This window comes from Natrix helvetica, assembly GCF_964273705.1.
Source record: "Natrix helvetica genome assembly, chromosome: 2".
In the NCBI taxonomy this organism is placed as follows: Eukaryota; Metazoa; Chordata; class Lepidosauria; order Squamata; family Natricidae; genus Natrix; species Natrix helvetica.
In genome coordinates this window covers 63,859,492-63,887,447 of record NC_138552.1, presented here as the reverse complement: position 1 = coordinate 63,887,447, position 27,956 = coordinate 63,859,492, and the positions used below count along the sequence as shown (strand labels likewise).

The 27,956-nt window shown below is 34.8% G+C and overlaps 1 protein-coding gene across 1 annotated transcript in view; it reads right to left on the bottom strand.

Annotated features, from left to right (window-relative positions):
• The window catches only part of CNTNAP4 (contactin associated protein family member 4), a 285,271-nt gene that overhangs the window by 159,743 nt on the left and 97,572 nt on the right, over positions 1-27,956 (bottom strand). Inside the window, exon 3 of the mRNA XM_081943209.1 lies at positions 15,720-15,913. Coding sequence (XP_081799335.1) covers positions 15,720-15,913 — 194 coding nt within the window. The remainder of the gene's footprint in view (positions 1-15,719; positions 15,914-27,956) is intronic.

The window sequence follows — 27,956 nt, the reverse complement described above, 5'->3', positions numbered from 1 at the left end:
AGGGAGAAATACAGCAAATGCAAATAAAAAGTGCATGCTTTTTTAATGCCAATTTACGTTTGATACAAAGGAAAAATAAATTGCCATCAAACACTTCAGAATGAGATTGGGGAGCAGTGGATCCTGAATCATATCCCAAGTCACTTTGGCTCTCATTTGCAGAAGACATTTACCAGGATTAGGGCTGTTTGAAGATTTTTTTTCCATTGTGACATACTGCCATCTGCCATAAGACAAGGGGCTAATCAGTCTGTCTGGAAGAATCCACTTCATCAGTATGCCTGAATGAAGATCTACTACCAACAACTGAAGACAGAAATAGTTGATGATAACTTCCTATTTGATGAACCATTTATAGATTGAAAGGCCTAATGTGTTGGATGCAATTCACTCTTCAGACACCTAACAATGAAGCCCCTTCACAATTGCAGAAAAAATGAAGAAAAGGGAAGATATTTGAGCCCTGTTTTGTTCATTCTGGGTTCAGGTCTCTATCCACATAGCTGTCAACCAAAGGCATTTATTCTGTCCTGGCTACATCCTGAGAAGAGGATAAGAAATGCAGAAAGTTTCAAAGAAGCTGATTATTTCACTCTGCTCAGTAGAAAAAGTTGACTCCAAAATTTTACTCTATTTTAATTACAGTTTGATTTGTTAATGATTAAATGAGTCTCAGTCCATCTTTCATTTGCACTCCTGAAAATATATCTTTCCCAATTTACTGTAGATAAATAATAAATAAATAAATAAATAAATATTTATTTCTTAGCCGCACCCTCTCCCGAAGGACTCGGGGCGGCGTACAATGAAACATATGAAATAAATATGTGGACAAAACAAACATATAACAGAGACATATACAGAGACATACACAAGGAGGAGGTCGGCTGATGAATAAAAAACAATTAGAATACAGTGATTAAAAAACCCCTAAATAATTAAATATAATTAAAATACCCAATTAAAAACCCGTCAGGAGCGATATGGTTAGATCAAAGTTGAGCCAGGCCAGCTACTTGGAATAGGTGGGTCTTGGAAGTAATTGGGATCTCTTGGAAGTAATTGGAAATAAGGTGTAGGTAGATGTCTGAAATAATATAGGGTTTTCTGCCTAAGTAGAGGGTTGAATTAGAAGACTCCAAGGTCCCTTCCAACTCTGTTATTCCATTCTAAATAATATTCTATTCTAAATAATAGATGGTGCTATCTGTGAATAGATGTTCAACTGACAATATTAACTGCCCATATTGCTGAAATATAGACCATTTCCACCTTCCAAGTGGATTTTAAGAGCAGCTTCATATAGTATGCATTTCAAAAACCCACACATAAAGTGAACAAAAAGCATGGGTGACAATCCAAAGGACTTCCAGGTAGGGCTGTAATCTGTAGACAATGACATTATACCTGCAATGAACACCATGGGGGGAAAATGGGTCTCTCATAACTATACAGTACATACTTGTGAATGTGCTAAAATGCACCCAAAATATTGAGTTCAGCCTATCTACAGATATATGTATCCATGAGTAGATATGGCAGTCCTTTTTAAAAGTCCTTCATATCCCATATACACATGCATATAAGCCCATCCACAGATAAGCTGACTCTTGAATTTTTAACAAAAATGCTGTGAAAAATGGATAAGCCATGGAGAGTCCAGTTACAAAGATTAAAACACAAGACATTTTTTAGGGTTGGCTTATCTGTGGGTGGCATATTTTTCTTGGTAAAAGATTTGAGTGTCAGCTTATCCACAGTTAAACCTATATGCAAGCATTTACCGTAAGCTTCAAGAACATCTGGGAGTTATATTTGATTGTTAAGAAGTAATAATTCTATGCTTTAGTGAGAATGTGTAAATTGAATTTCAGATATTAACATTTAGTGTTATTAGGAAAAATAAATGTGGGATATGTTCCAGAAAATAGTATTTTTTTCCATTGAGCCAATAGGCTGTAAGAACATTTATTCATAATTATCTAGAGGTTTCCATCCTATTTTTTTAATAAACATTTTAAAAATGAAAAAAAAAATCAAATGACAAAGATTCCCCTGAGCATAGGAACTGCCAGTTACTTTATAATACAAAAGACACAGGCTAAGAAAAAGGAAATAAAATGGAAAGTATTGGACCTCAAAAATCATTTGAAATAAATATGACATTTGAGAAATAGAAACATGCTTCAGTGCAAATCAAATTCTATGACAACTCAGATCTCAACTAATATTTGCAGTTTTCTATGGTTATTTTTTTCCAGCACAGTATTCATTCATCTGTTTGTTTGTTTGTTTGTTTGTTCGTTCATTTGTTTGTTCATTCTTTCACTTGCTCACTCTAAGTTCTCCTGAGTTTTGCTATTAGATTCTGCTTCCTCAGCAACATTTATGCCCATCAAATGTTATTTGTAGCATTTCACATTAGTAGAGAAAGAACAAGAGAAAAGGGGACCAGTTTCAAATCTGTTTTTATTGGATTACAGGAAAGTGTTTTTTTATATCACTTGATGAATACCAAGAAGAGTAAAATCATTAATATGCTAGTTCTCTCTTCCTCCCTCCCTCCCTCCCTCCCTCCCTCCCTCCCTCTCTCTCTCTTTCTCAGTCATCTTTAAAGTAGATTTATATAGCAGATGGATTATAATAATATACATATCTTCCCTGACATAAATACTATTTGTGTTCAACATAACTAATTCCAAGGCATGTGTGATTATGATTGCAATCTTAGGCCATAATCCTGTACTGTCTCACATTTTGCTTTCTTACTAGAAATAAACCTTATTGATCTAAATGAGAGGCTACTTACAAAAGAAAACTATTTTCTTAGAGATGTAAATCTTGGGATTTGTGTTTGCTGATTTAAAATTCAAAAATATGCACAGTAAGTTAAGTGCATAAAAGGTATATGTATTTGGCCAAAACAAAATCCCTAAAATGCATTACATTGAAGAAACACCGCTTACAAAATTGCTCATGATGCGAAAAATGCAGGCAGTTCTTGACTTATGACCAGAAATGAACCCAACATTTCTGTGGCTAAGTGAAAGTTAGTTGTTAAGTGGGTTTTGCCCTATTTTATGACCTTTTATTCCACAGTCATTAAGTGAATACTGCAGCTGTTAAATTAATAAAACTATTATTAAGTGACTTTGCTTGTCAGAAGGTCACAAAAGGTGATTAATCACATGACCTCAGGACACCACAACTGTCATAAATATGAACCAGTTGCCAAGCATCTGAATTTTGATCACATAGCCATGGGGATGATGCAATAGTCGTAAATGCGAAAAATGGTCATAAAACACTTTTTTCAGCACCATTGTAACTTAAACCAGTACTATATGAATGGTTGTAAGTTGAGGACTGCCTGTATGTATTGTAAAAATAGGTATAAGTTACGAATCTGTATCCACATTGCCTAGTCTACTCCTCCCTTTTGTAAGGAGAGGTTTCTCAGTGACCTCAGCACCTCATGACCTATTAATCATAAGGTGCAAAAAACTATACAAAGAGAACTAGAGATTTCTTCTATATGGCCTACAAACTCTTACTCAGCCTGCTCTTTGTTTAGACAATTGATGATTTCACAACCTTCCTTTCTAGTCCCTCTCGGAATCCCTTCCTGATTCGATGTAGCTTGCCAGATGCTAGGTTTTTCTGTTTATACAATTCCTGTAAGCTTTTCTGCTAAAGATACTAAATCTCAGGGTGCATCTGAAATTGTGTTAGTGCTGTCCTGGACCATATTTTACAGAATAACAGAATAACAGAAAAATAGAGTTGGAAGGGACCTTGGAAATCTTCTAGTCCAACCCCCTGCTCAAGCAGAAGACCCTATAGCATTATGGACAAATACTTGTCAAGTCTCTTGAAAACTTCCAGCGACAACTTCTGGAGGCAAGCTGTTTGACGGGTTGCTTTCAATGTTAGGAAACTTCTCCTACATATGTGGGCTGGACTAAGATTAGTTGTGTCACCTTATGTCAGGGGTGTCCAAACTTGGGAAGCTTAAGACTTGTGGACTTCAACTCCCAGAATTCCCAGCTGGGGAATCCTGGGAGTTGAAGTCCACAAGTCTTAAGCTTCCCAAGTTTGGACACCCCTGCCTTATGTGGTTCCATAGCAGTCATTTCTTCACTACAGTGTAAGCAGCTTCAGTTGTGGGAATATAGGTGATGGTTTGATGGTTGTGAAGTCCTGCAAAGTGCTGCTGCTGTTTTTCTGTTGAACATATTTCCATCATTTTGAAGTATCCTTCAATGCTTGGAAAAACAACCAGGGAAGAATTCCTTTCTGGTATACTTCTCTAATTATAAAATGAGAAGCCAGGAAGCCTGCAGCCCATTGGGGAGGTGATTATCTATTTTCTCACATCTATTTTGCCATTTTGTATCTAGAGTTAGAAAATGATCCCTATGCTCTATTCTTGAGAATTTCGCTTTTTTCTCACCTTACTGAATGATAATCATAGGTAATTAGAACAGTCATTTAAAAAAACCCGATTTCTGTATGCTTATTTATTAAGGATAGTTTTACAACACTATTTTTAGTCAAGTCAAAATTGCATAGTTCTGATATATTAGAATTATATATTTGAAAATAGTACTAATTACAATAAACCTCAAGTTCTATCTATTCAATTAAGATAGAATGCTGGACTTGGACTAAATGTCAATTCATTTCTGTGCAAAGAGAAACAGAATATAAAGGATAGGCAGAAGTACTAAATTATACAGTGTTTGCACTTCCATTGAACCTTTAGGAGGACATAACCACAAAAAGTTATAGGACTAAAAAATAATAGGTGTAACTAATTCTGCTGCCTGCTGAATGTTTCATGGGGAGACTTAAAAATAATGACTATCAATTAAACCAGTCATCAACATTAGTTGAAGTTGATCTAGAGTCCTGAAGTTGCAAATATCTTATTTCCCCCCAAACTACAAATCAAATGAAGCACAGCAAACAGGGTCTAGTTTTAGGATGGATTGTAAACAGATCAATACCACCTGAAAATATTATTGATGGATATTAAACCTGTGTATCAAGGCATAGTGCCAATCCTGGATTATCTACAAGACATCAAATGGAAGATACAGAAGATCCATTCCACATAAGCAGAAAGACAATCAGTTTAGGATTTTCAGAAATAGGAGACAGCAATTGAAGATCGGTGAAAATAAAAACCACAGAGAAGCAACACGACTCGATTGCTCCATTCCAGACTACTGTAGTAAATAGATAGCCATCGCTTGTGTTCACTAGAACTGTAAGGAAAAGATCATTCTTGTTGCATATTTTGTGGAAGATAATGAGAACTGCTCAGTATGCAATATGCATAATCTCAAGGTCACAGGCTTTAAGGCAAACTATGGTAAATGTTGAAAGGAAATAAAATTACTTTATTCCATTAATTAAAGCACTGCTAATTACTATGCAAAAGTTGAAACATAGCAGAACTAAGCCATGTCTAAAAGATATTTGGTCAAGCTGTACTATTAGCTTCAAACAAAATATACTTAAAAGATGTCAGATCATTTTGGGATTCCCATAGTCTAAGTTACAAATTGAATATTTAAGGAAAATGTGAACCCTGAATATAGCCTTATATAACTCATAGTACTTCTAGTATATTTTACATGATACAGCATTGTTTCTTAGAGGGGAACATACATTTATTTATTTATTAAATTAATATGCCACCCCATTTCACTATTGAAGGGATTTTGAGTGGTTTACAAAGTGATAAAAAGTGAAATGTGAAAACAATTAAAATTAACACAAATTAAATAGAAACCAAATGCCAAGAAGTCATGCAGCACAGGAATGGGATTTTTTGTCTTATCCCAACAACCATCCCCAGCTTAGAGCTCCCCTATCAGGGCTCCAGGCCAACTAGCAGAGCCACGTTTTAAGGCTCTCCCATAAAGCCAAAAGGGTTGGAGCCTCCTATTCATTGTTAAGTAATCTTTCCAAACTGAAAACAATTATTACAGCAATGCTTGATAACGATGGTCTGGACCATGATGGTGAACCTATGGCACACATGCCACAGGTGGCACATGGAGCTATTTCTGAGGGCATGTGAGGCATTCCCTGTCAGCTCCAGTGTGTATGCACATGCTGGCCAATTGATTTTTGGACTTGATTTTCTGCTGTTTTCTGCCTTTCAGAGGCTTCCCTGAATGGGAATGGACTTCCGTTTTGTGCATTGGGCTTTTTTTCGCTGTCTGGTGGCTTCATGGAAGCCTTCTGAACCTCTGGATGGCGAAAAACCGAGAAAGCCTCTGGAGCCTGGGGAGGGTGAAAAACAGACCTACTGAGCCCATCGGAAGTCAGAAAACAGGCCTCCGGAGGATCTCCAGGGGACAGGGGAGGCCATTTTTGCCCTTCCCAGGCTCCAGGCCATGTGCAGGCAGCAGGTGTGTGTGTGTGTGTGTGTGTGTGTGTGTGTGTCACATGCACATGGCAGGGGGCATGGCACGGGGGGGATTAAATTATGGGGGTGGGCACATGATAGCGTGTGTGTGCTTTTGGTACCCAAGGTGAAAAAGTTTCACCATCACTGGCCTAGGATATGATCTAAAATCAGCAAGAGATTTATACTTGTGAGGATTAAGATTTCAATCATTCCTTTGCCCAGTAGTGAGAAATTCATGCCACTTCAGATATTGCTCATAAATAGCTCTCAACACACTGGTTGTATTATATTGCAAGATCTGGAAGGCTATGATTTCTCCATCCTTGGATTTCAGAATGTTCTGAAGTAATCAACTTCTTTTGATGAGTTTATCAGTGACTGTCATAGATTCTTTTAATGTGTGCTTGTAAATGCAATTATGAAGAATGGCCAGTCTTCTAAACTACCAGCGGTGACTGCAAAGAGGAGAAAGCACAGCAATTGACAAGCTAAGATTCTGAGCTGTCAGATTTTAACTACTTTGTTGCTAATTGATGACAGAGGAAGATTACCAGGCACAAGTCCTCACAGCTCAAGATTCTGCTTTTTGGAGATAAACAGCTAGATCACTGTTGTGGCCAGGCAGGAGCCGTTGCCGCTGCCACTAGACTCCGAGAGTGAGGGTCCCTATGAGGATGTGGAGGACCCTGGACAGGGTCCCGACTCTGAGCAGGAATCGGAGAGTCTGGTCGGCCACCAGGAAGTGCCTGAGGCATGGAGCAGCGGTGAGAGCCAGAGGAGGGGGGCTCCCAATGCCATGCCTTGGAGCAGTGGGGTGGAGTCACAAGACAGTGAGTCAGAGATTAACAGGGAGTTCCTGGACGCTCGTTATCGCCACGCCCATAGACGCAAGGAGCGTGGGCGTAATTATCGGCGGTAAGGGCTCTCTGCTGTTGATCAGGAGACTCCTCTTCAGGCTATAAAAGGGTTGACTGTGGATACGCCCTTTGCAGCAGTCAACAAAGGATTCCTGCAAGAAGTTTTGGTCTTGAAAAATAGCAGGCTGGATAGCTGCTTTCGTGTCTTGTATTTGTGAGCTTTGTCGTGGTGGTTTACTGCCACGGAACTTTCTGTCTGTTTGTAAAATAAACCCTGTTCATTTGTATTGTTCCGGAGCGTGTTCTGTGTGAGCGAAGGAGGAAGGGGGGTCAGAACAGATCACTATATAATATAAGAAAGAAGGAATTCTCACATCAATGAATACAACTGGGAAAAACCGATATGGATTCAACTCTCTTTATACTGCTGTTTGGGGTACTGAGATAATTTATGTGAAATGCCAATATCAATATATTCTTTTACTACTACTCAAAGATAAATGATTTCATCTATAGGGATATATATATATATATATATATATATATATATATATATATATGTATATGTATATGTATATGTATATGTATATGTATATGTATATGTATATGTATATGTATATGTATATGTATATGTATATGTATATGTATATGTATATGTATATGTATATGTATATGTATATGTATATGTATATGTATATGTATATGTATATGTATATGTATATGCATATGCATATGCATATGCATATGCATATGCATATGCATATGTATATGTATTTCTGTTAACTTGACGAAAGTTCTCTAAATGTTTTAAGACTACATGGGTGACTTTTTTCAGGTGCTACGCAAAAGCTATGTTTTATGGTAACATAGCTGCCAAAAATAAACCCAGCAATAACACCATTTAAAATGCGTAAAATCTCACAAAATAAATACCTTTTATGAGATTACAACATTGGCTAGTTGTGCTTTGCGCAGTTTGAAGCTCCCTGTGAATCAGTGAGTCTCTGACTCACTTCTGCCCACTAATCTGTTTAATACAGTACTCTGGCTTGCGATGATCTTCCAGGCCTTCATAGAAGCATCTGTCTCAGATTTAAAATGCTAGACCCTTAATTCTGGGAGTTGAAGTCCACAAGTCTTAAAGTTGCCAAGTTTGGACACCCCTGTACTAGACAAACATTATTGTTAGTGGATTTCAGATGTTTCAGAATATGAAAATAATATTAGCAAATATTTGGGTGCTGAGCGCATAAGCCATATGCTTGCATGTCTATGGAGATTCTCGGTCATTTGGTAATGGTTGCCCCAAAGGTGCTTTTTTAAAGAATCAATTGGAGTTTCTTTGATTTTCGTGGGAGACATTTTGTTTTTCACCTGAGAAGATGTTCAGTTTTGAAGAAGCTTCTTGGATTAGAAGTGAAACATCTTCAAAGCAAAACAAAGAAAGTCCAGTTCCAGCTCTTGAAAAAACAACAACTTTGGAACATACTTGCATATATATACGTTATCATTATCCCTCCTTTATTTGACTATATCCTGTATCATAACATTTCCTCCCCGTAATAATCAAGACTGAACTGAATCTAACTTAGTTCTTTTTTACTAACCTTTATATATAATCCAAAAGGATTTCTAATCTTCCTTTCATGGGTACCATTCAATATTCATATCCAATTATTACTTATCATAACACTACACATTGTATACATTATTATGATTATCAATTATTTATTTAACTATATCTATTATCACTAAATTTCACTAAGTTTAACTAGTTTTAAATTATACACCTCCATCTATCAACCTGTATCTTTCCAGTAGCAAAACAATCTCATGTCTTCTGCCATTTGTGGTATCAGTCCTCTAATCATCTCCTTAATCAAATTTGTATGGATTCCTCTTAGCAACTCCTTGCTTATAAAATATCTCATGTAATTTTGATGCCCTTCCCCTGTTTCCTTAATCAGCTTATCTTTGATTGTCAGTAGTGTTATCAATGATGTTGCTAACAAAATTTCTCTCTTTAAATCCATACATTCTTTTGTTTTTTCTTCCTCTGTGTCTGGCCATCTGGGGCAGAGTTCCCCTCCATTTAATTCCTTTTTCAGGATTCCACTCTTTTCATTTTCAGAAACAAACCAATCACCATAAATATCAGCAAATGTAATTTCTTTATGGTCATTTTCCTCTTCGGTTTTTAGGATTCTAACCTCCACTTTTCCACTTGATAAACATCTCCAACTTCTTCATCATATTTTACTGTTACATGCTCTAAGTCTTCCAACTTCTTCTCCGTCCTCTCAAATGTGTTTGATAATTTCTGAATTTCTAAGAATATCTTTTGCAGACTTAAAGTTCCTTTCTGCTGTTGAAGTTGTGCCATTATCTCCAGCTAACAAACACTGCTGCTCTAGTTTGGAAGGTTTTTACAAGATTAAGCATAGATTCACAATAAAGTTTTATTTTCACTTTTCTCTGGTTAAAGATATATTTCAAAGGGATATCTGTATGTTTTTCTTCTTATCACTCTCTATAAACATGCAGTGAAACCTTGGAGTGCCAAGCCAGGATAATCAGTAAGAAAAGTAAAAGTGTTTCATTTCCAATACACAAACCTCCAGCCTCTGAGTAGCAGTGTTATTGTTGCAAATTTTCTTTTGTTTCTTTTTGTATCTTTTTTGCATTTCAAGTTAAAAAAAGGTCTCATTCTTGAATGAGTTAGAAAAACACCCACAGTAATGAAAGAGGAGAATTTTAGTCCATAGGTTATGAAGAATAATAAAAGAAAAAAATAGAAGAACAAAACTTAATCCATTCGTTTTAAAAGACTTGCATAAATTCCATCCATGAAGATAGCATTTAAAAAATAAGATAACCCACTGTCCAAAACCATTCCAAACTTAATTCTGCCTCTTATTTCTTCTGTTCTCCAATTTAAATTAATTTTAAGTTTTTTATAGGCAGTCTCTTTTAAAAAGGTAAAAATTCCTCACCAGCTGTAAATACTTTCTCTTTCCCTATCCTTCCGTTTTGGAGCCACCCCGACTTCATCAGCCTTGGCTGGATTTTTTGTTGCCGGCTTGAAGAACTTCTCTTGGATCGATCAGGGACTTTACGATGTCCCTGAGATCAGCAAGGCGTATTCTACCTGTTCACCCACTCTGCTGGATGGTTTAAGTCCAATTGGACCACCCAGTGGCAAAAGTATCGGCTGCAGCCTTGGAGCATCGAGACCGCACATCCGTATCGTTGTGATGTTGGATCCTCCATGATAGACAATATTCTAAACTGTTTCACTGATCATGCAATTTATCAAGAAGTGGATTTCATTCCCAATACTCTTTATCAGTTTAACATCTATGCAATTATGGCCAGGAAAAAAAATACTGACATATTTGATCTGTGAACTTTTAATTCATGTAAAGCATGTGGATCCATAAACTCTGAAACAAGATAGATTTAAAATACATATTATAATCTTTGTTGTTAAAATTGTAATTCTGTAATTATAAAAGATAACAGTCTTTATTCTGTTATAAAATAAATGCACAACTTCCATGTTCCTGTGAAGACATTATTTAAAAAATGATCCACATCAACTTTTTTGCAACTACTAAAATTACCAGATTTTTCTAAAAATACAGAATTAGTCACACAGTATTGTTCAGACTTTCTACTGCATTTTTTAAAAAAGAAAAATAATTATAGAACAAAGGAACTGGTTGCAGAAATACTATCTAAGATCATTATACTTAGTTACATTTCTTATAATGAAAATGTAAACTTTTTCCTCGAGTTTTGGCCTTTCTCGTTAAGCTACTTTCATAAGAATAGCAGCTTTTACAGGTGCTAATAAAACATTCCTATTGAAGTGAGGTATTCCATTTCAGTGATAGATGGTTTATTCCTCACTCATATTTATTATCAATTATACTTTTCTCCTCTCTACTCCACACAAGATTAGTTGACTCAAATGGGAAAAGAAATTCTATTAAAACCTGAGTGGAAAAAAGATGCTTTGATAAAATAGAATCAAATATTTCCCTGACTGATTCTTAACAACTTTTTCTCCTTACTACAGAAGACATTTCTATTGCTACTAAAAAGTGAACTTTTCAGTTAACTTACTTCTGGAAGTAGATGTCTCTCTGAAAAAGGAAAGTCCATACTAATTTATAACCCTTAGTAGCTCTACTTGAAGATCTAAATTCCAATGAATAAATTTGTAAGCAAAATAATGGATATAATGAATAAAATATTTTTTTTAAAAAAACGTACATGTTAAGTGGTTTCTCTGTTACTGTCTCTGTCTCTCTGTCTCTGTCTCTGTCTCTGTCTCTGTCTCTCTCTCTCTCTCTCTCTCTCTCTCTCTCTCTCTCTCTCTCTCACACACACACACACACACACACACACTACATTAGAGAAACACAGTCATATGAATGAACAGACAATATGAGATATATAAACAAGGGAAAATGAAGGCCAAATTCATTTGGAAGAATAACAGAAGTTTTCCTCTTTATAATAATGATACTTTTATCGAAAACATTTCAAGCAGAAATACCATCTAATAGCTGCCAGAGAGGAGCAAACCAGATCAATCTAATCAGCAATTACACTCCTCTGTGATAAGGCGGAAAAGCAGGTTCTGCAGATTTTCAAAAAGCCAGCCTATCACATTCCCACTAGCAGAGTGAAGGGAGTGATGGAAGGATGATGATTCCATCAGGCATCACACTTTCTATTGTGAGAGTTACGTCTTACACTGCTAAAAGTGGTGTCAATTATCAAAACAGTGACAAGTGGTTTTCTAACCCCAAAGAGAGGATATTCATATGTTGCATAGAATTGGTCAGGAGTTTTCCCTTCCTAAAACTTCATAGGTGTCTCATTTGAAAGAAGACACTTAGTAGAATATTAGTGTGGCAACCATATCTGTTCTTCTAATAAATATAATAAATCTGAGCTATGTATACATACATATACTTAACAATACTCTCCTGAGTTTGTATTCGTTGGATGAACTGTTTCTAATCAATTGTAAAGACTCTGACATTTGTCAGTAGGGTCCTTCGTTGTTTTCAGGGGAGCAAGAGACTCTGCTGCTTCCCTCCTCAATTTTGGGTATGTCTCAGAGGTGGCATTCAGCAGGTTCTGAGCAGTTCTGGAGAAACGGTAGTGGAAATTTTGAGTAGTTCGGAGAACTGGTAAATACTATCTCTGACTGGCCACAACCCCATCTATTCTCTGCCTCCCAAGTCCCAGCTGATCGGGAGGAAATGAAGATTTTGCAGTAACCTTCTCCTGGAGTTGGGAGGGAATGGAGATATTACAGTATCCTCTTGAAGTGGGATGGGAATGGAGATTTTATAGTATCCTTCCCTTGCCACCCCCACCAAGCCAGGCGCACAAAACCGGTAGTAAGAAATTTTGAATCCCACCACTGGCATGCCTTATACAAAGTTTCAGAATAGGGCTTGCTACCAAGAAGTATGAGTATAGCTACTCATAGATTAGTGTTCAACCCAAGGAACAGTAGAGAAAATCAAGAAATGTTTCTCTCATTCTGAAACTCTCAAGGTGCTATCAGACCATAATTGTTAATATCACAGTGCCTTGAATTCCAAGGCATATTAATCTCATCTTTTAAGCCAATGCCACTTGAAATAAATTAAGTGAGAGAATATATGCAATTGATTTGATCTGAATTTAATCAAATATAAAAGCAATTATCTTTAGAAAGGCCAAGTTGTTTCCTTGAATATATGTATTTTATCAGTAATCACAGCTGCTTCATCAGAAAACTGTAGCATAGTCAAAAGTGTTCTAAAATAAAAAGTTGCACAGAACATTCCCAAGAATTGTATACCAGCAAATTGTTTCCTATTTTTGTTAATAATACTTCAGGGGACATTTATTGCTACAGACAGTTTAGATGATAGTGAATTCAGTCTAGGATTATTAACAAAATAAAACTAAAAAGTCAACTGTTTTAAATGGTCCTGTTGAAGTTAGTGAAACATACTAAAGCAGAAAGTATATATTGACATTGGGATTTATATTAATAAAAACAATCAAGTATGCACTTAGAGTTGTTTATTTTTTGTCTCTCAGTATCTCAGAAAATCGATTAACAAAAGGTAGTGAAGCTTACAATTTATTAGAAAGTTTAATCCAACATCGGGTACAAATATTTCTTTTTTAATAAAGTCCTCATAAAGAATAATAATTTTATGTTAATAATGCCCAGATGAATATAAATTACCTTCTTTATAACCCATGCAGTGTCCATACAGAATATGACAAAGTACTCCTTTCAGTTACTTGCAAAATCTGAGTCACATAGCTATTTTAAGCTCCTTTTCCTATATGATAGCAACCAATAAAAATAAGTTCACACAATCATGCATTTTCCTTGTTCAGACATCAATAACATGTAGAAATGATCCTGCCCCAATTACAAATTTCTCTTTGTCACAATCTAAGAAGATCTAAAGGTAATCACAGACAAAAGGGAGTAATTCTGTGCTTTGTGGAAACAAGGGGCAAGACATCTTGAAATTAGGAGGAGAATATTAAAATGATGTTGCCTTCTTACTAAGGATTTTAAAATGGACTCTGGATAAGATAGTTTAACAGATTCCTGTATTAAGGAAAGGGATTGGTTTAAATAATCTCAGATCACTTTTAACTATCAGCTACAAGTTCTCTGCAAAGTGTTTAAGAAGTAGTTGGCATTTGTTATTAAAGCATAATTATTAATTAATGCATGTCATTAATGCATTGATGCTGGTTTGGGTCTTCTGTTAACAAAGTGTTTGAGTTTGTGGCAGAGAAAACTCATGTTGAAGGAAGCTCAGGATGACATTTGCTCCCCCCCCCTATTCTTGCTTAAGTGTTTTGGGGGGCTGCAGAAAGAAGAGATTAATGAAAAATGACTACATATATAGCTTTTGGAACGGAGATTAGAAGCAGCTTCATTGCCTTCATTATCGCCAATGTTTCACTGGGGAGAAACTATACATACAGGAGAAAACAGTCAACAGTTGTAGATGTATCTTACCAATAAAAATGTATATTAAAAGATTTGACAAGTCTCTCTTATCTACAGGTATCCTATTTTGGCCAAGAAAAGAGATTAAAATAATTGATTTGCTTATCTTTTCTAACCATTCATATTCTTCTATTTTTGCAACACTATTTAGTTGCATTTAAGTTTTCATTGTAATAACTTTAATTTGCTGTATTATGCAGTAATTCTTTTAATATTTTAGATCCATTATCCAAATAACAAAGGGATACTCTGAAGCTTCTTCTGAACATTGGTTGTAATTTCAGTACTTAAATTATGTAATAATAACTTATTCAATTATAAATTGTTCCATTCAGTGAGTGAATGTATACATCTTTAAGGGGTTTAGATGTTACATTATCAGCTATTAATTACATACAATAGCTTATAGAAGAAATAGCTTATTCTAGGCCTCGGGCCTGATGTATTTTGTTCAGAATTCCAAATGAAGCTAATTGAAAAATATTACAGTAGTAAATTGTTAAGCTAAATTATTCAATCATTGAACTTTACAGATTTTTTTTAAAAAATGAAATTATATACTAATACATTGCAGTGAATTCAGATATTGTCATTTAAAACTAATGGGGCAAGATAGTTGTGACAAATCCAGTTGTGTATGGATTCAACCCAAACTATTTAAAAGTTCCCAACTTTCCCATAGACAGTTAAAACTGTTACAACAAAGTCAACGGGGGAAGTAATCGGAAGGTTCCTAAAAAGAGCAAGCAGAAAAACAAATACACACAATATCTCTCAAATGATATGGTAGAATTTCTACTGCAACAAGGCATTTTAAAATATACGGTGACCAAACACAGATTAAAAACTACTAAAATGGATAGTACTCCATATAACAGAGAAAAATATCTAGGTACGTTAAGGATCCCAATATTTAGAATTAGAGTGATATTGTAAATATTGATAACAATTCGGATTCAAAGAAAAATGAAACTTTTCCTCTTTATTTTTATAAAATGTCTATATTATTTCCCTTATGTTCTATAATCTCTGTTTCACTAGTACAAGGTTTTCAAACTCGATCACACCGTGAGGTATCATAACGTATTACAATGTTTTTCGCCTTTGTGGAGCTGGGATGGGTGTAGGCTGCATGTGACGCATCCAGCCAGTAAACCGCCAATTTGACACCCCTGCACTAAACGCCTTCCATTAGTAAAGAATGTTACACGCATCAAGTTCTATGTAATGTTTGTTTGTGCTTAAAAATATCTGTATTGGTGTCTAATTTGTGTCTACACTTAAAACTGACCGCACTGGATTCTTTCCTAATCAAATATATTACAGAAATGCACCGAATAGTAATTCTGATTAACTGAAAAAAATGACCATTAAATAAACATACCCAAATGCTTTCCTCCTGACGATACTGCTTCCAGTTCCTTCCACTATCACTAAACATTAGGAGGTAACTGGTTACCCAGTTTGAGCTCCCATATCCACCTTGCGTAGCAACAGCAGTAATTTCAGTCCTTTCACCAAGATCGATCTGGAGCCATTGGTACTTATTTGATACGAGTGGAGTCCAACCACCAGCACCTTTAGTGGTAAAAATAAGAAGAGAAAACGAAAAGAAGAATCAGTTTAAGCAAAAGCATGGCGAGGTGAGCAACATTACATTGACATTGTAGCTGAACCATACATAAATTCCTGGAAAATGCATATCACTCACTTCCACTCAAATCTGAAAATGTTAACTGAGAAAGAAATAAAGGCAATAGATTAGTAGTAAATAGAAAACTGGTGTCTCCATTAGGCCAGTAAGAATAATTGAAACTATCTGTTATTTTGTTTTTAGTCTAACTTTTCTCTGGAGCTCAAAGTGTATAAGGAAGTTTTTTTTTCTCATTTCAAACTTTATTACAATCATGAATCAGAATCAAATAAAAATACAGACAAAGCGTCACATATTATTTCCCTGATGCATACCTCAAAAACCATCAAATGTACACTTTAATTACCTTGTCCTATAATGGTAATATTTTTAAGGATGTATCCTTGTGGCAAAGTATCAAATTTTGGCAATTAAATAGGTGTCACTGAAATCCGTATCTGGTAACTTACATAAAATTATCTCCTCTGTTGCACACATTTTTTTTAAAGAGCAAACATTTGTGTCAGCCTGAAAAAAAAATGTTCCCTTGAAAATCAGTTTCACCTGGCTTATGTATGCTTAACTTCTGTGACAATGGTGTGCTGTTAAACCTGCCTTCTGGAATTGCTAGGTAGAAAGCATTAAAACAAGCTCTAGAGAAAGTCTGTCAATAGATATATTATACAGGAGAAAAGAGTTATTTTGCCAGAATGAAGTTTTGGGTTCTTGAAATGGTTGATTTACTGTGGTTTAGCTCATTTCATTCTGAAGCAGAATATCACCAATGAATTGTTTCCTTGGCCTAATTTAGCCCTGATATTAAATAGTCTTAATTTTATGCAAACAACAAATTACCTATGTGATACTTTTGTCTAAGAACGGTCTAAAAGAGAGATGGCTACTTAAAAAAAGAAGAAACATGATAAATTGGTCCAGACAAAGTAATTATTATTTAAAATGAAGGTAACTGATGATGATGATACTCTCTCTCCAAGAATATTATGTTTTTGAAACTCTTAGCACTAAACTATTATAACTATATGGGTTGGAATCACTTACGTGATAGAATGGGAACACAGAGGAACCAAATAAGCACTAAAAAGGATATTTGAATAGGATGCAAACAAATAAAAAACATCTCTAATTCAAGTTGCAGATTGGTCACTCAGAAGGCAATACACAACTCTGGAAATTTGATTGCGATCTATTACAAGATGTGAAGGATTTAAGTTTTAAACATATACCAATGGCTAAAGACATTTCGGATTCTCCTGTGCCTTTTTTCTGTTTGACATAATGGATAGTACCACACAATTTCTGGCATTTACACAAAATTGTCAGACTGCAGGAGTAAAATTAGTAAAAAGATTATGGCTCCTTGAAATCTCTCTCTCTCTCTCTCTCTCTCTCTCTTTCTCTCTTTCTCTCTCTCTCTCTCTCTCTCTCTCTCTCTCTCTCTCTCTCTCTCTCTCTCTCTCTCTCTCTCTCCACTCCCTTCCCCTCTCTCTTTCTCTGCCTCTCCCCCTCTCCCTTTCTCCCCCTCCCTCCTCTCCTCTCTCTCCCTTTCCGTTTCCCTCTCCCTCTCCCTCTGAGTGGGGAGCGGGGGTAAGGGGGTGCCTGGAAAGTTTATTATGTTCACAAATACTTATATATTGGTATGTATCATTTGCACTGCTGTGTACATTATACATTTATCAAAAAATAATATATTATACATTTGGTAGTCTACAAATTGACACATGGCTCTGAAATTATAGATTTAAATTAATGGAAGACTGTAATGGAAATTCTGGTTGAATGTTTGGAGGAAAAACAAACCACTGACTAGTTTGACAGCAGAATCAGTTACTCAGAGGTGAGATCACCTTTGCTGAAAATATTGGAGCAGAAAATGCCCATTTACTGTGGATATTTTAATTTGGATTGTTGCATGAATAGGGGCATTGGAAACATGGCATAAACAGTCTCTTTCAAGTCTCTAATTTTATGGAAATAACTCAAAAACTCAAAAGCAGATAGGCTGAAGTAATACCAGATGTTCATTCACCATTCAGATCAGGCAATCACATTTCAGACAACAGTGAAGGAATCAGTGATTCAGCTCTACAAAAGTTAATAAAAGATATGTAGATACTAAAATAATTGTTTAGTCAATAAACACAGTCTAAACAATGAATAGCTTTCATATAACAATCAATACACCTCCAAGCCAGATTTTATAAATGACATGCCCATAATTTACTTCTTAAAGTTATTTAGCTTCAATAAGCAACTTGGAAAAATGAAATCACACTATGTAATGTAAATATTTGCAATATCTTTATCTTATTTTTCCTTCCCCAGGTTAAGTTCAGGAATTACAGATTCATTCCCTCTACCAGCCACCCCTCCAAACAACCTACATTTTAGTTTGACAATGAAAGACTGATACAAAGCTATCATGGCTGAGCTTTTCAGACACGATTAGACAGTAAAAAAAAAAACAATTTCTACATAGGAAAAGATTTTTTTCTCTCTATGTTTTTATGAACAAGAAAAACACCTCAGAAGGGGTAGGGGGGAAGAGAAATACTTGCTTAAAGTAGAAGGAAAGATACAGTGGGAAAATTGGCTTGTCATGTTATATTCACCATTTTTTCCTTAACCTAATAGGGACAAACTTATTTTTATGATTCAGAAGAAATATCTTCTCTAATCTTACAATTGATTTCATGCTTTTCTTTCTTTTCATAAATAACCTCATGTAAATAACTCAATAAATTGGACCAAATGTTTTTTTTTCAAATATAATTTTAAGTAAGAATTTAATTGCAATAGTAAAGACTAATACAAACTAAAGTTAGAGAAAGAGAAAAAACAGAAAGAAAGAAGAAGAGGTGCAAGGAAAAAGAAAAAGAAGAGAGAATGTAACAAAAAAATAAATAAATAAGTAACTTTTAACCTTGATTAGAACAAGTGTAAACAAATTTAATAACTAACCCTAACCCTTATAAGGCAAAAAATATATTCATCCCATATCTTAGCCTTTATCTATAAGAAAATCCATAAAACATCAACTTTTCAGTCCTGGTGTCAGAAGAAGTCTGTAAACGTTTGCCAGAATGCTGCAACAAAATGTCTTATTTTAACCATGATTAAATAAACCAAATTTATATTCCTTCCTTTTAGTTCTTAAGATGTGATGGTGATAACATTATCCATTCAGTCCTGTCTGACTTTGGCAATTCTATGGGCCAGGTCTCTCACATAGTCCAATCTTGCACAATGCTCTGGCTGGTGCCAGCTTTGATGGGGGTCTTAAAACATATTGAAATCCAATATTTTAATAGAATTTTATTTCTCTTCCATTCTTTTTAGCCATCACACAGATTTCCTCAAAGCTTTAATAAGCCTTTCTCCCCAATTCATTCACCTGGTTTGTCATTTGTATTCCTTCTTTAATTTTTAAAACTTTGGCCAGTTTCTTTTGTAAATGGATCCATTTCTACTTCACTTTCTCAGCCTTTCATTTATCCTTCAATTCGCCATGCCTCAACCAAGCTTCCAGTCCAAATATATATTTTAATAAAATGTCAGAAAATTAAAACATTTTTTTTTGTTCACCACTAAAATGTAACCATGGGATGCAGGAAAGATTAAAAATAGTCTTGCAAAGTCAGATGAAAGACAAATCAATAATTATTTCAGTTTCTTTTATATTTCACTATAAATGGCAATCTTTAAATTTAGAACAACTCACAATAAAATGATTTCATTCCAATATAGAAAATATAAATGCTCAGAGGTTTTGCTGAAACTCCCTCCTGCTAGCTTAATTTATACTTTCATCTTAATTTGGATCAGATACTTAAAAAAAACACCCTTAGGATAGCATAGAGCTTTGTGTTCATCCAATGTTTGAAATATTATGTGAATCAGCTATTAAAAATCTTGGAGTTGTTTATTTGTTTTCCCCAAAGACTAAAATTTCTGCCAGTATGCAAATAGATTAAAATCAATATACAGGTGCTTAAATAAAAGATGCAGAATACATAAGGGAACTGTATTTCCCACTGTACAATGTACTAAATATTTCCCTACTGCATTATACATATTGTATATCTCTGCATTTTGTTTTTCTAAATCCAAAGTATTTCACAACTTTTACTCAAAACAAAATCAATCAATGGCACATTAGATAGTGAGAATGGTCTAAAAACATTGTCCCAGTCCTTTTTGCTGGCAGGTCACTGCCTATCTATAAAAGACTTGCTAACTTCGTCGCAATGGCCATCGTTGGATTTTTTTTAATCGTTTGAATATCATCAATATATTTTTATGTAAATCTTTTCTAAAATATTTGATTATCTATATTGGCTTTCCAGATTTTTTTTTTAGAATCAATGGTTGGTTTTTCACTATAAAATCAATTAAATTAACTATAAAATCAAATAGTCTTGCAACTAAGACTAAGACAAGAAATGGATAAATAATATAGGTGAATAAAAGAAAACAAAGATAGGTCTCATAAAAAAGTTAAATCATATGCAATAATATTACATTACCACAATTATGTATCAGATCCTTAACAGCCACTTTGTTTACTATACCTAAACAGATTACTATTTAAGTATAATATTATGTCTCATACATCACGTGGAAGGGAGAAAGTCCTATCATTGATCGCATCAAACAGATATATGTTACTTCAGTGGTTTTAAAATTGTTACCTATCAGATTAAAATTTTTACCACTCGGAATTTTAAGAAATCCAAGAGGAAATCAGTTATACGTTTGCCCCTTAGCTAGGTTGTGTGTATCCATTTTCTAATATACAAAGTTTTATTTCTTCCAATACTATCTCATAAGAATATTGATCAGGCTAACTGAAGAGGTATATATTATTTCAGTTTTGATTCAGGAAGGCTGCATCAAATGTTTCAAAAAAGTGTGGAAGCACAAATGAAGCATCTAGCTTTGACTCATTTGTGCAATCCATTTTAATTGGTATGATTCCTTTAAGTCTGTGCTTGCATTCTCATATATTCCAAAGCATTTCTGAATTTAAATCCAAAATCCTGCACAGGCTAAGTTTCTACATTTCCAGAGTTGGAGGAAATAATCATTTATGTTGTCTCTAAAGATCAAATATAATCCCATATCAACAATACTTAATTTTGATTCTATATTGAGTCCACTCATTCTGTCTCAAGATTCTTTAAATTGTTGAACTTTGGTTTTAATTCCCAGATGTACCACCCCAGAGAAAAATTCTCTGATTTTTTAAAAAGACTTACTTCCGTGTTTCTCAACCTTGGCATGGCTGAGGAATTCTGGGAGTCCACTCATCTTCAACTTGCCAAAGTTGAGAAACACTGCCTTCCTTTATTTAAAATTCTGGTAAATTTGACGTACTGCATGCTTTTCTATTGCTTGCACTGGTCATATTTCCCAGATAGTTCCATAGACTAACATGACTATGATTATTTTTCATTTCCTCTATCTACCAGAATCTCCCTCTGACCTTAATCACAGGACTTTCCCAACTGGGATGTCTTGTTCTTTAACTAGCCATTTGATCGGCTAAAATCAAAACATCTCCACAAAATGGCTATTTGATCACTGGCTATTGTGACTAATGCTGAGAATATTAGTTGCAGTAGTTAGCATTATTCATACAAGTATTTCTAGTTATAATTGACTTGAGATGGTTGCACAAATCTAAATGGAATAAAAGAGCAGAAAGGAGACAGTTTATCAGGAAAGAAACGACCATGGATTATATGTTGAATCTGTGTGTGCTTTCAATATTTCCATCCTGAATGAATAGTAGTTGTCAACTGCCACTGATTACTTGATTATTTTATAGTACTAAGATGAGTGGGTTGCTGACATGTTGAGATTTTTTTTGTATATCCTAGCAAATACTTAGTTAGAAGAGTAATATTGCAATAATTAAAAAAATATATTGGTTAAATGATTTCTTATTACACTACGGTAGTTCTCAACTTACCACAAACTATCTAGTGCCGGGGTGTCCAAACTTGGGAACTTTAAGACTTGTGGACTTCAACTCCCAGAATTCCCCAGCCAGCCTGGCTGGGGAATTCTGGGAGTTGAAGTCCACAAGTCTTAAAGTTCCCAAGTTTGGACACCCCTGATCTAGTGACTATTTGAAGTTACATCGCTGAAGAAATTACCATTATGACCATTTTTCACACTTATGACCATTGCAGCATCCCCATGGGGATGTGATCAAAATTCAGACAGTTGGCAACAGACTCATATTTATGAAAGTTATGACAGTGTCCTGGGATAATGGGATCACTTTTCCGACCTTCTAACAAACAAAGTCAATGGGGAAGCCACTTAACAACTTTGATGACTCACTTAGCAATTGGGTCAATAAAGATCATAAAATGGAGAAAAAATCACTTAACAAATATCTCATTTAATAACATACATTTGGGGTTCAATTGTGGTCATAAGTTGAGGACTACCTGTATTGGTTACTGAAGTTTGCCCAAAGTTTGGAGAACTGTAGCTTCATGTTATTTCAAGATTTTTGGATTATTATTTTTTTTGCATAAAGATTCTAATTGTCCTTATGAGTATATTTAAGATATCAAACAGTGCAATCTTGTTATATCCAGATTTGGTGTCATAATTTGCAGACAATATATCACAAAGTCAGATCTAACCTTCTTTAAATATCATATTTCCATATCTGGAAGAGCATTATTGAATAACCTTCAATTCAAAAACACCACACTATTTGCTTCATCTTAATAGTCAAAGTAATAAAAATGTAACCTATACATGCCTGATCCAGTACGTGAATACTTGTCCTACTTGTGTGCACAGCATAATTTTTTTTTAACTCCTGAAGACTTTCCCACTGAAACAAGAATTGTGTAACTATATTGTAGTGGGATCTATATGAAACAATGGCTGACAGAGTACATAAAAAGAGCAGAGCTCCAGAAACATTACAAAGAGCAATAAAAACTATTGTGAATTGGGCAGGTTTTCTATCAGAAGAGCACAATAAAGTAGAATGAATTGGGAGCTAAGCATTCTGATTTAGAAAGAGCTGAATGAACCCTATTCATATTTCACTCCACTACTGAAATTGTCTTCTGCTGCAGAATGGATGGCTTAAACATGGCTTTGGCAACAGCACGTACCATCTGGTGAGAAGAATGCAATCGTTTTTCATTAAGAAAAGGATCTGACCACCATAATCTATTATCTCAAGGTTGGAACATTGACATCAGTTTTATGTGGAATTCCTCTGGCCAAATGTTTGAAATCTAAACTTGGTTCATAGCATAGTGACAAAATAGTATTTTTCTTCTAGCATATTTAGAATTAGAGATAACACCTCAATCCACAAAAATCCAAAATTGTTTGTTTATTTGTTGTGTATTATTATTTCCCACCTTTATTTCTTTTACAAACAACTCAAAGTATCAAACATACCCAATATATCTTTCTCCTACTATTTTCTCCACGACAGCAATCCTATGAGACTGAGAGAGAGTAACTGGCCCAAGGTTACACAGCTGAGTTTCATGGCTAAGCTGGAACTAGAACTCACAGTCTCCCACTGTCTAGCCTGGTATCTAGATAAACTGGCTATATACTATACCTCAAAGATCTTGGAAATCACCTTAAAAAAAAACCCATCACTGAATGTGACTGCCTTTACCAGTTAAACTTATATGCTATCTACTATATTTGAAATAGCAGATTCAAAAGTGTGGAGCTCATCTCCTTTCGCAGCCCTAAACATCTTTCAAAGAATTTTTAAAATTAATTTTGTATTAGATAAGTTTTTTTACAAAGTAAAAACAATGAAAATTTAAAGAAAAAAGAAAGTGAAGTGAAGAATAAACGTAAAAAAATCAAAACTGCGAAAAGAGAGAGGTAGGAGAGAGAGAGAGAAAGAAAGAAAAAGAAAAAGAAACAAGATTCAAAGAAGTAGCTTCCAAACTTCTTTAAACACTCATCAATGCATTTATAATTTATCTTCTCTTCCTAAGGTTACATCCTGGCTCCCTTCTTTCAATATTATTCAATATTATTCAATTTTATTACATTTGAACTTGGACCTATGGGATTGGTTATTAGACAATCCCATAGGTCCAAGTTCAATTTTTTTCCTGTTTTCAGCAAAACTCCATAAAGGGTTTCCAATCACTAACAAATGTAGTTATTACATCTTTCAAAAGAATTTTTATATGGATTGAAATATCTCTTTCAAAGTACAAACTGAATTAGGTTTGCATAAGTTAACTGCAGCAAGGATTTTATTGCTTCTCACTAGATAGGCTGTTTTGCTCCTTCTTTGGTAGAGTTGACTAACCAAGTTGTAGGAATATTATGGTATATTTTAATATCCAAACTTTGCATTTTAAAAGTAAATCTGGTGTAGAATTTTTTCCAACTAGAAAAAATGTATTCACTATAATTTAACATGGATTTGTATATCATCCAAACTTTGATTTTTTTTCGGACTGCAGTATATTTTAACTTCATAGGATATTCCACCTAGTAGTGATTCAATGTATTATACATTTTAAATTTTGACAGTGATTAATACAATTTTAACCATGGCTGCTAATATGTAATTTTTTTTGTCTAGACCTCAATAACAATTCTCAGTTTTTCTTTTTAAAAAGCAACACAATATAATATATATTTCATAAGTAATTAATGTTTTATACAACTGCAATCTCCATTATATTTTAGATCCCATGTTTACGGTATTCTGGGTGTTATTTTTATATGCCTTTTTAAAAATCTTTCTTTGTTTATAACCTTTTCAAGGTGGTGAGGATGAAATATATGTACTATACTATATTACACATTTCATCCCAAATCTAGAAAAAAGATTAAAAAGAGAAGAATAATATTTCCAAATTCTGGGTATTATTCTGATAGAATCCAATTATTTTTGTCTACTTACTCGGTGTTTGGCTGTCTGTATCAAAGCTCTGTGGATGCCAGTATCCATATGGAATTGACTAATATTTCCAGATGATAACATTACCATGAAACAGCTATTATCATAATGGAGTGTTACATGGAACATAATGGCAGCTTCTGTTTGTTTAAACATAAATGCTATAAAATGTTTTAACACTACCATTCCCAATCCTTTACATTCTGACAATGTGTATGTTTGCCTTGTTGAATATTGAGTTGGGTGGGAGTTAGGAACCATACCAAAGGCACTATATTCTGCTATTTTGTTATTTTTATTGCAAACTGACCATTTCCCATTTGAAGATTAATTTCAAAACAGAAAGTTTATTGGAATTTAATAGCTGAAAATACGTATTTATTTGCTCAAACGAGTAGCAGTGGCAAAAAAAGTCAAATATAAGATTCTTTTGGCTACTGTGAGTTCATAACACAGCTAGATCGGAATCACCTAAAACACATTGATAAATATGACAACTACATGATAATTACAGGCAGTCATCTTATGAGTAAAAATGAGCCTGTGCTTCTGTTGCTAAGTGAGACAGTTATTAAATGGATTTTGCCCCATTTTATGATCTTTCGTGCCACGCTCGTTAAATGAATCTGGCTTTCCTATTGATTTGCTTGGCAGAAGGACACAAAAGGTGATCGCATGATCCCGAGACATTGCAATTGTCCTAAATATGAGTCAGTTGCCAAGCATCTGAATTTTGATCATGTGACCATGATGGTGTGTGTGTGCTACAATGGTCATAAGTGTGCAAAATGGTCATAAATCCAGTGCCTTCATAACATTGAACAATCACTAAATGAACTGTTGTAATACCTGTATAGAATTTCCCTTGAACTGTCAGGAAAATCAAATATATCAAGTCATAATAAGGTAAAGGTAAAGCCGAAGAGCCAGCACTGTCTGAAGATGTCTCCGTAGTTATGTGGCTGGCATGACTAAACACCGAAGCTGCACAGAACGCTGTTACTTTCCCACCAAAGGTGATCCCTATTTTTCTACTTGCATTTTTACATTTTACATTCGAACTGCTAGGTTGGCAGAAGCTGGGAAAATTAATGGGAGCTCACTCCATTATGCGGCACTAGGGATTCAAACTGTTGAACTGCCAACCTTTCTGATTGACAAGCTCAGTGTCTTAGCCACTGAGCCATCGCATCCCTTTTAATAAGGAACTACTTGTGCTTAATTCCACTGTGCTCTCATCTCGCCTCTAAAATCTTCAAAATATTTAGACTTTTCATTTTAGACTGTATTCCTATATGATCATTTGGAATCATCTTATAAACGTGGAAAGCTTCTAGTGAAATGAAGATATCTCTGACTTTACATTGTATATTTTGGGCATGAGCAATGACATATTTCAAAATTCCCATTAGTGCCACTAAGTTTTAACATACATCATAAATTTCCCTTCAAACCCAGAGGAACTGCAACCTTTTTGGATGCCCCATGGATCAGAATTCATGGATTCTAGTTGATATAGCACATTACAATGGTATTAATAAAGGAACCCTCCTGGCTAAGGAAAGACATTAAAGAAGGAAGCTCAAGAGAAGAGAAATGGGATAAATAGAATGCACTCCTGGGCAACCAATTTTAGATGGCCATAGGCAATAATGCGAATTTTGTTGGAGCCACTGTATTGACGGATCATATTAAAAGTATAACAGAAAATGCAATTGTGCCAAATTTCTGTACGATTGGTGCTTGTAAGCACAGTCACAATTATCTTGATTTCCCTGGTCAGGAAGGTTTCTATTTTGAGGAGTTACATTTTTCATATTGTAGCACATTGGGGGAAAAAAATAAAAAATGTTTTTCTTTAATCCCTAATATTTCACTGAACTTTCCACAAGTAGCAAAAAAATAAAATAAAATAAAATGGCATTGCTTCTTCCACAGTAAACCACCTTTTCTCCCCCTCATCGCACCAATAAATTGCTTTCTCATAGTGCAGGTTACTTATACAACCTCCTATTTATAATTTCTCAATGTATCATGTATGTCAGGGGTGTCCAAACTTGGGAACTTTAAGACTTGTGGACTTCAATCCCAGAATTCCCCAGCCAGCCATGTTGGCTGGGGAATTCTGGGAGTTGAAGTCCACAAGTCTTAAAGTTCCCAGGTTTGGACACCCCTGATGTATGTGAAGCAGAGTGAGTTCCTACCGGTTCGGAGTGGTTCGGCCATGAAGGTAGTAACTTGGCTGGCCACGCTCTCGAATTGGTTCTATCAGCGGTGCCATAGGTGCCACCATCTTGTTTTTTGCTTCTGTGCATGCGCAGAAGCAATTTTTAAGTACTGCGCAAGTGCACATGGCATGCATCAAACCCTGCGCATGCAAAGCACATCCCTGAGCCAACTGGCAGTTAAAGAAGCGTGAACCCACCCCTAATGTGAAGTTAAATTGACCAACTTAAAAACCAAATGATATATTTTTTAGGATCTATATCTTTGTTATGTATCATTATGCTACCAATCAAACTATGTTTCACTGTTTTACATTTGAAAACCATATAAGCTTATGTACTGTATATGTAAGTATTTTTTCATAGATCATTATAGCCCCTTAGTTTAAGGAGATATTTTTTTAATGGACAGAATTTAACAAGACTGAAATTGCAAAACATACTGTTAAAAAATCATTATACTTACTGCATATTCATATTTCTCCAGATCTCATTTACCAAAAAGCAAAAAAAAAAAAAGGAAACGCTACCAATTCCTGATGTTTTGTAAAAATAAAAATTTGTAAAAATTAATGTTACTATTCAAAGGCATATAATGCGGTTCTGATCTGGCACTGTCAGCCCTTCTAGACACTCCAGAAAAGAAGCATCAACCATAATGCTACCTTTATTGTAAGATAACAGTAACATAATCTTGCAAATCTGAAAGCATCTTCTGGCTCCTTAATTTTACTCACTCAAAATTAGGGATTCTTTTGAGATATTTTCATCACCCTCATCCCCATCCCTCTTTTCGAACTGGATTTTATTTGATCA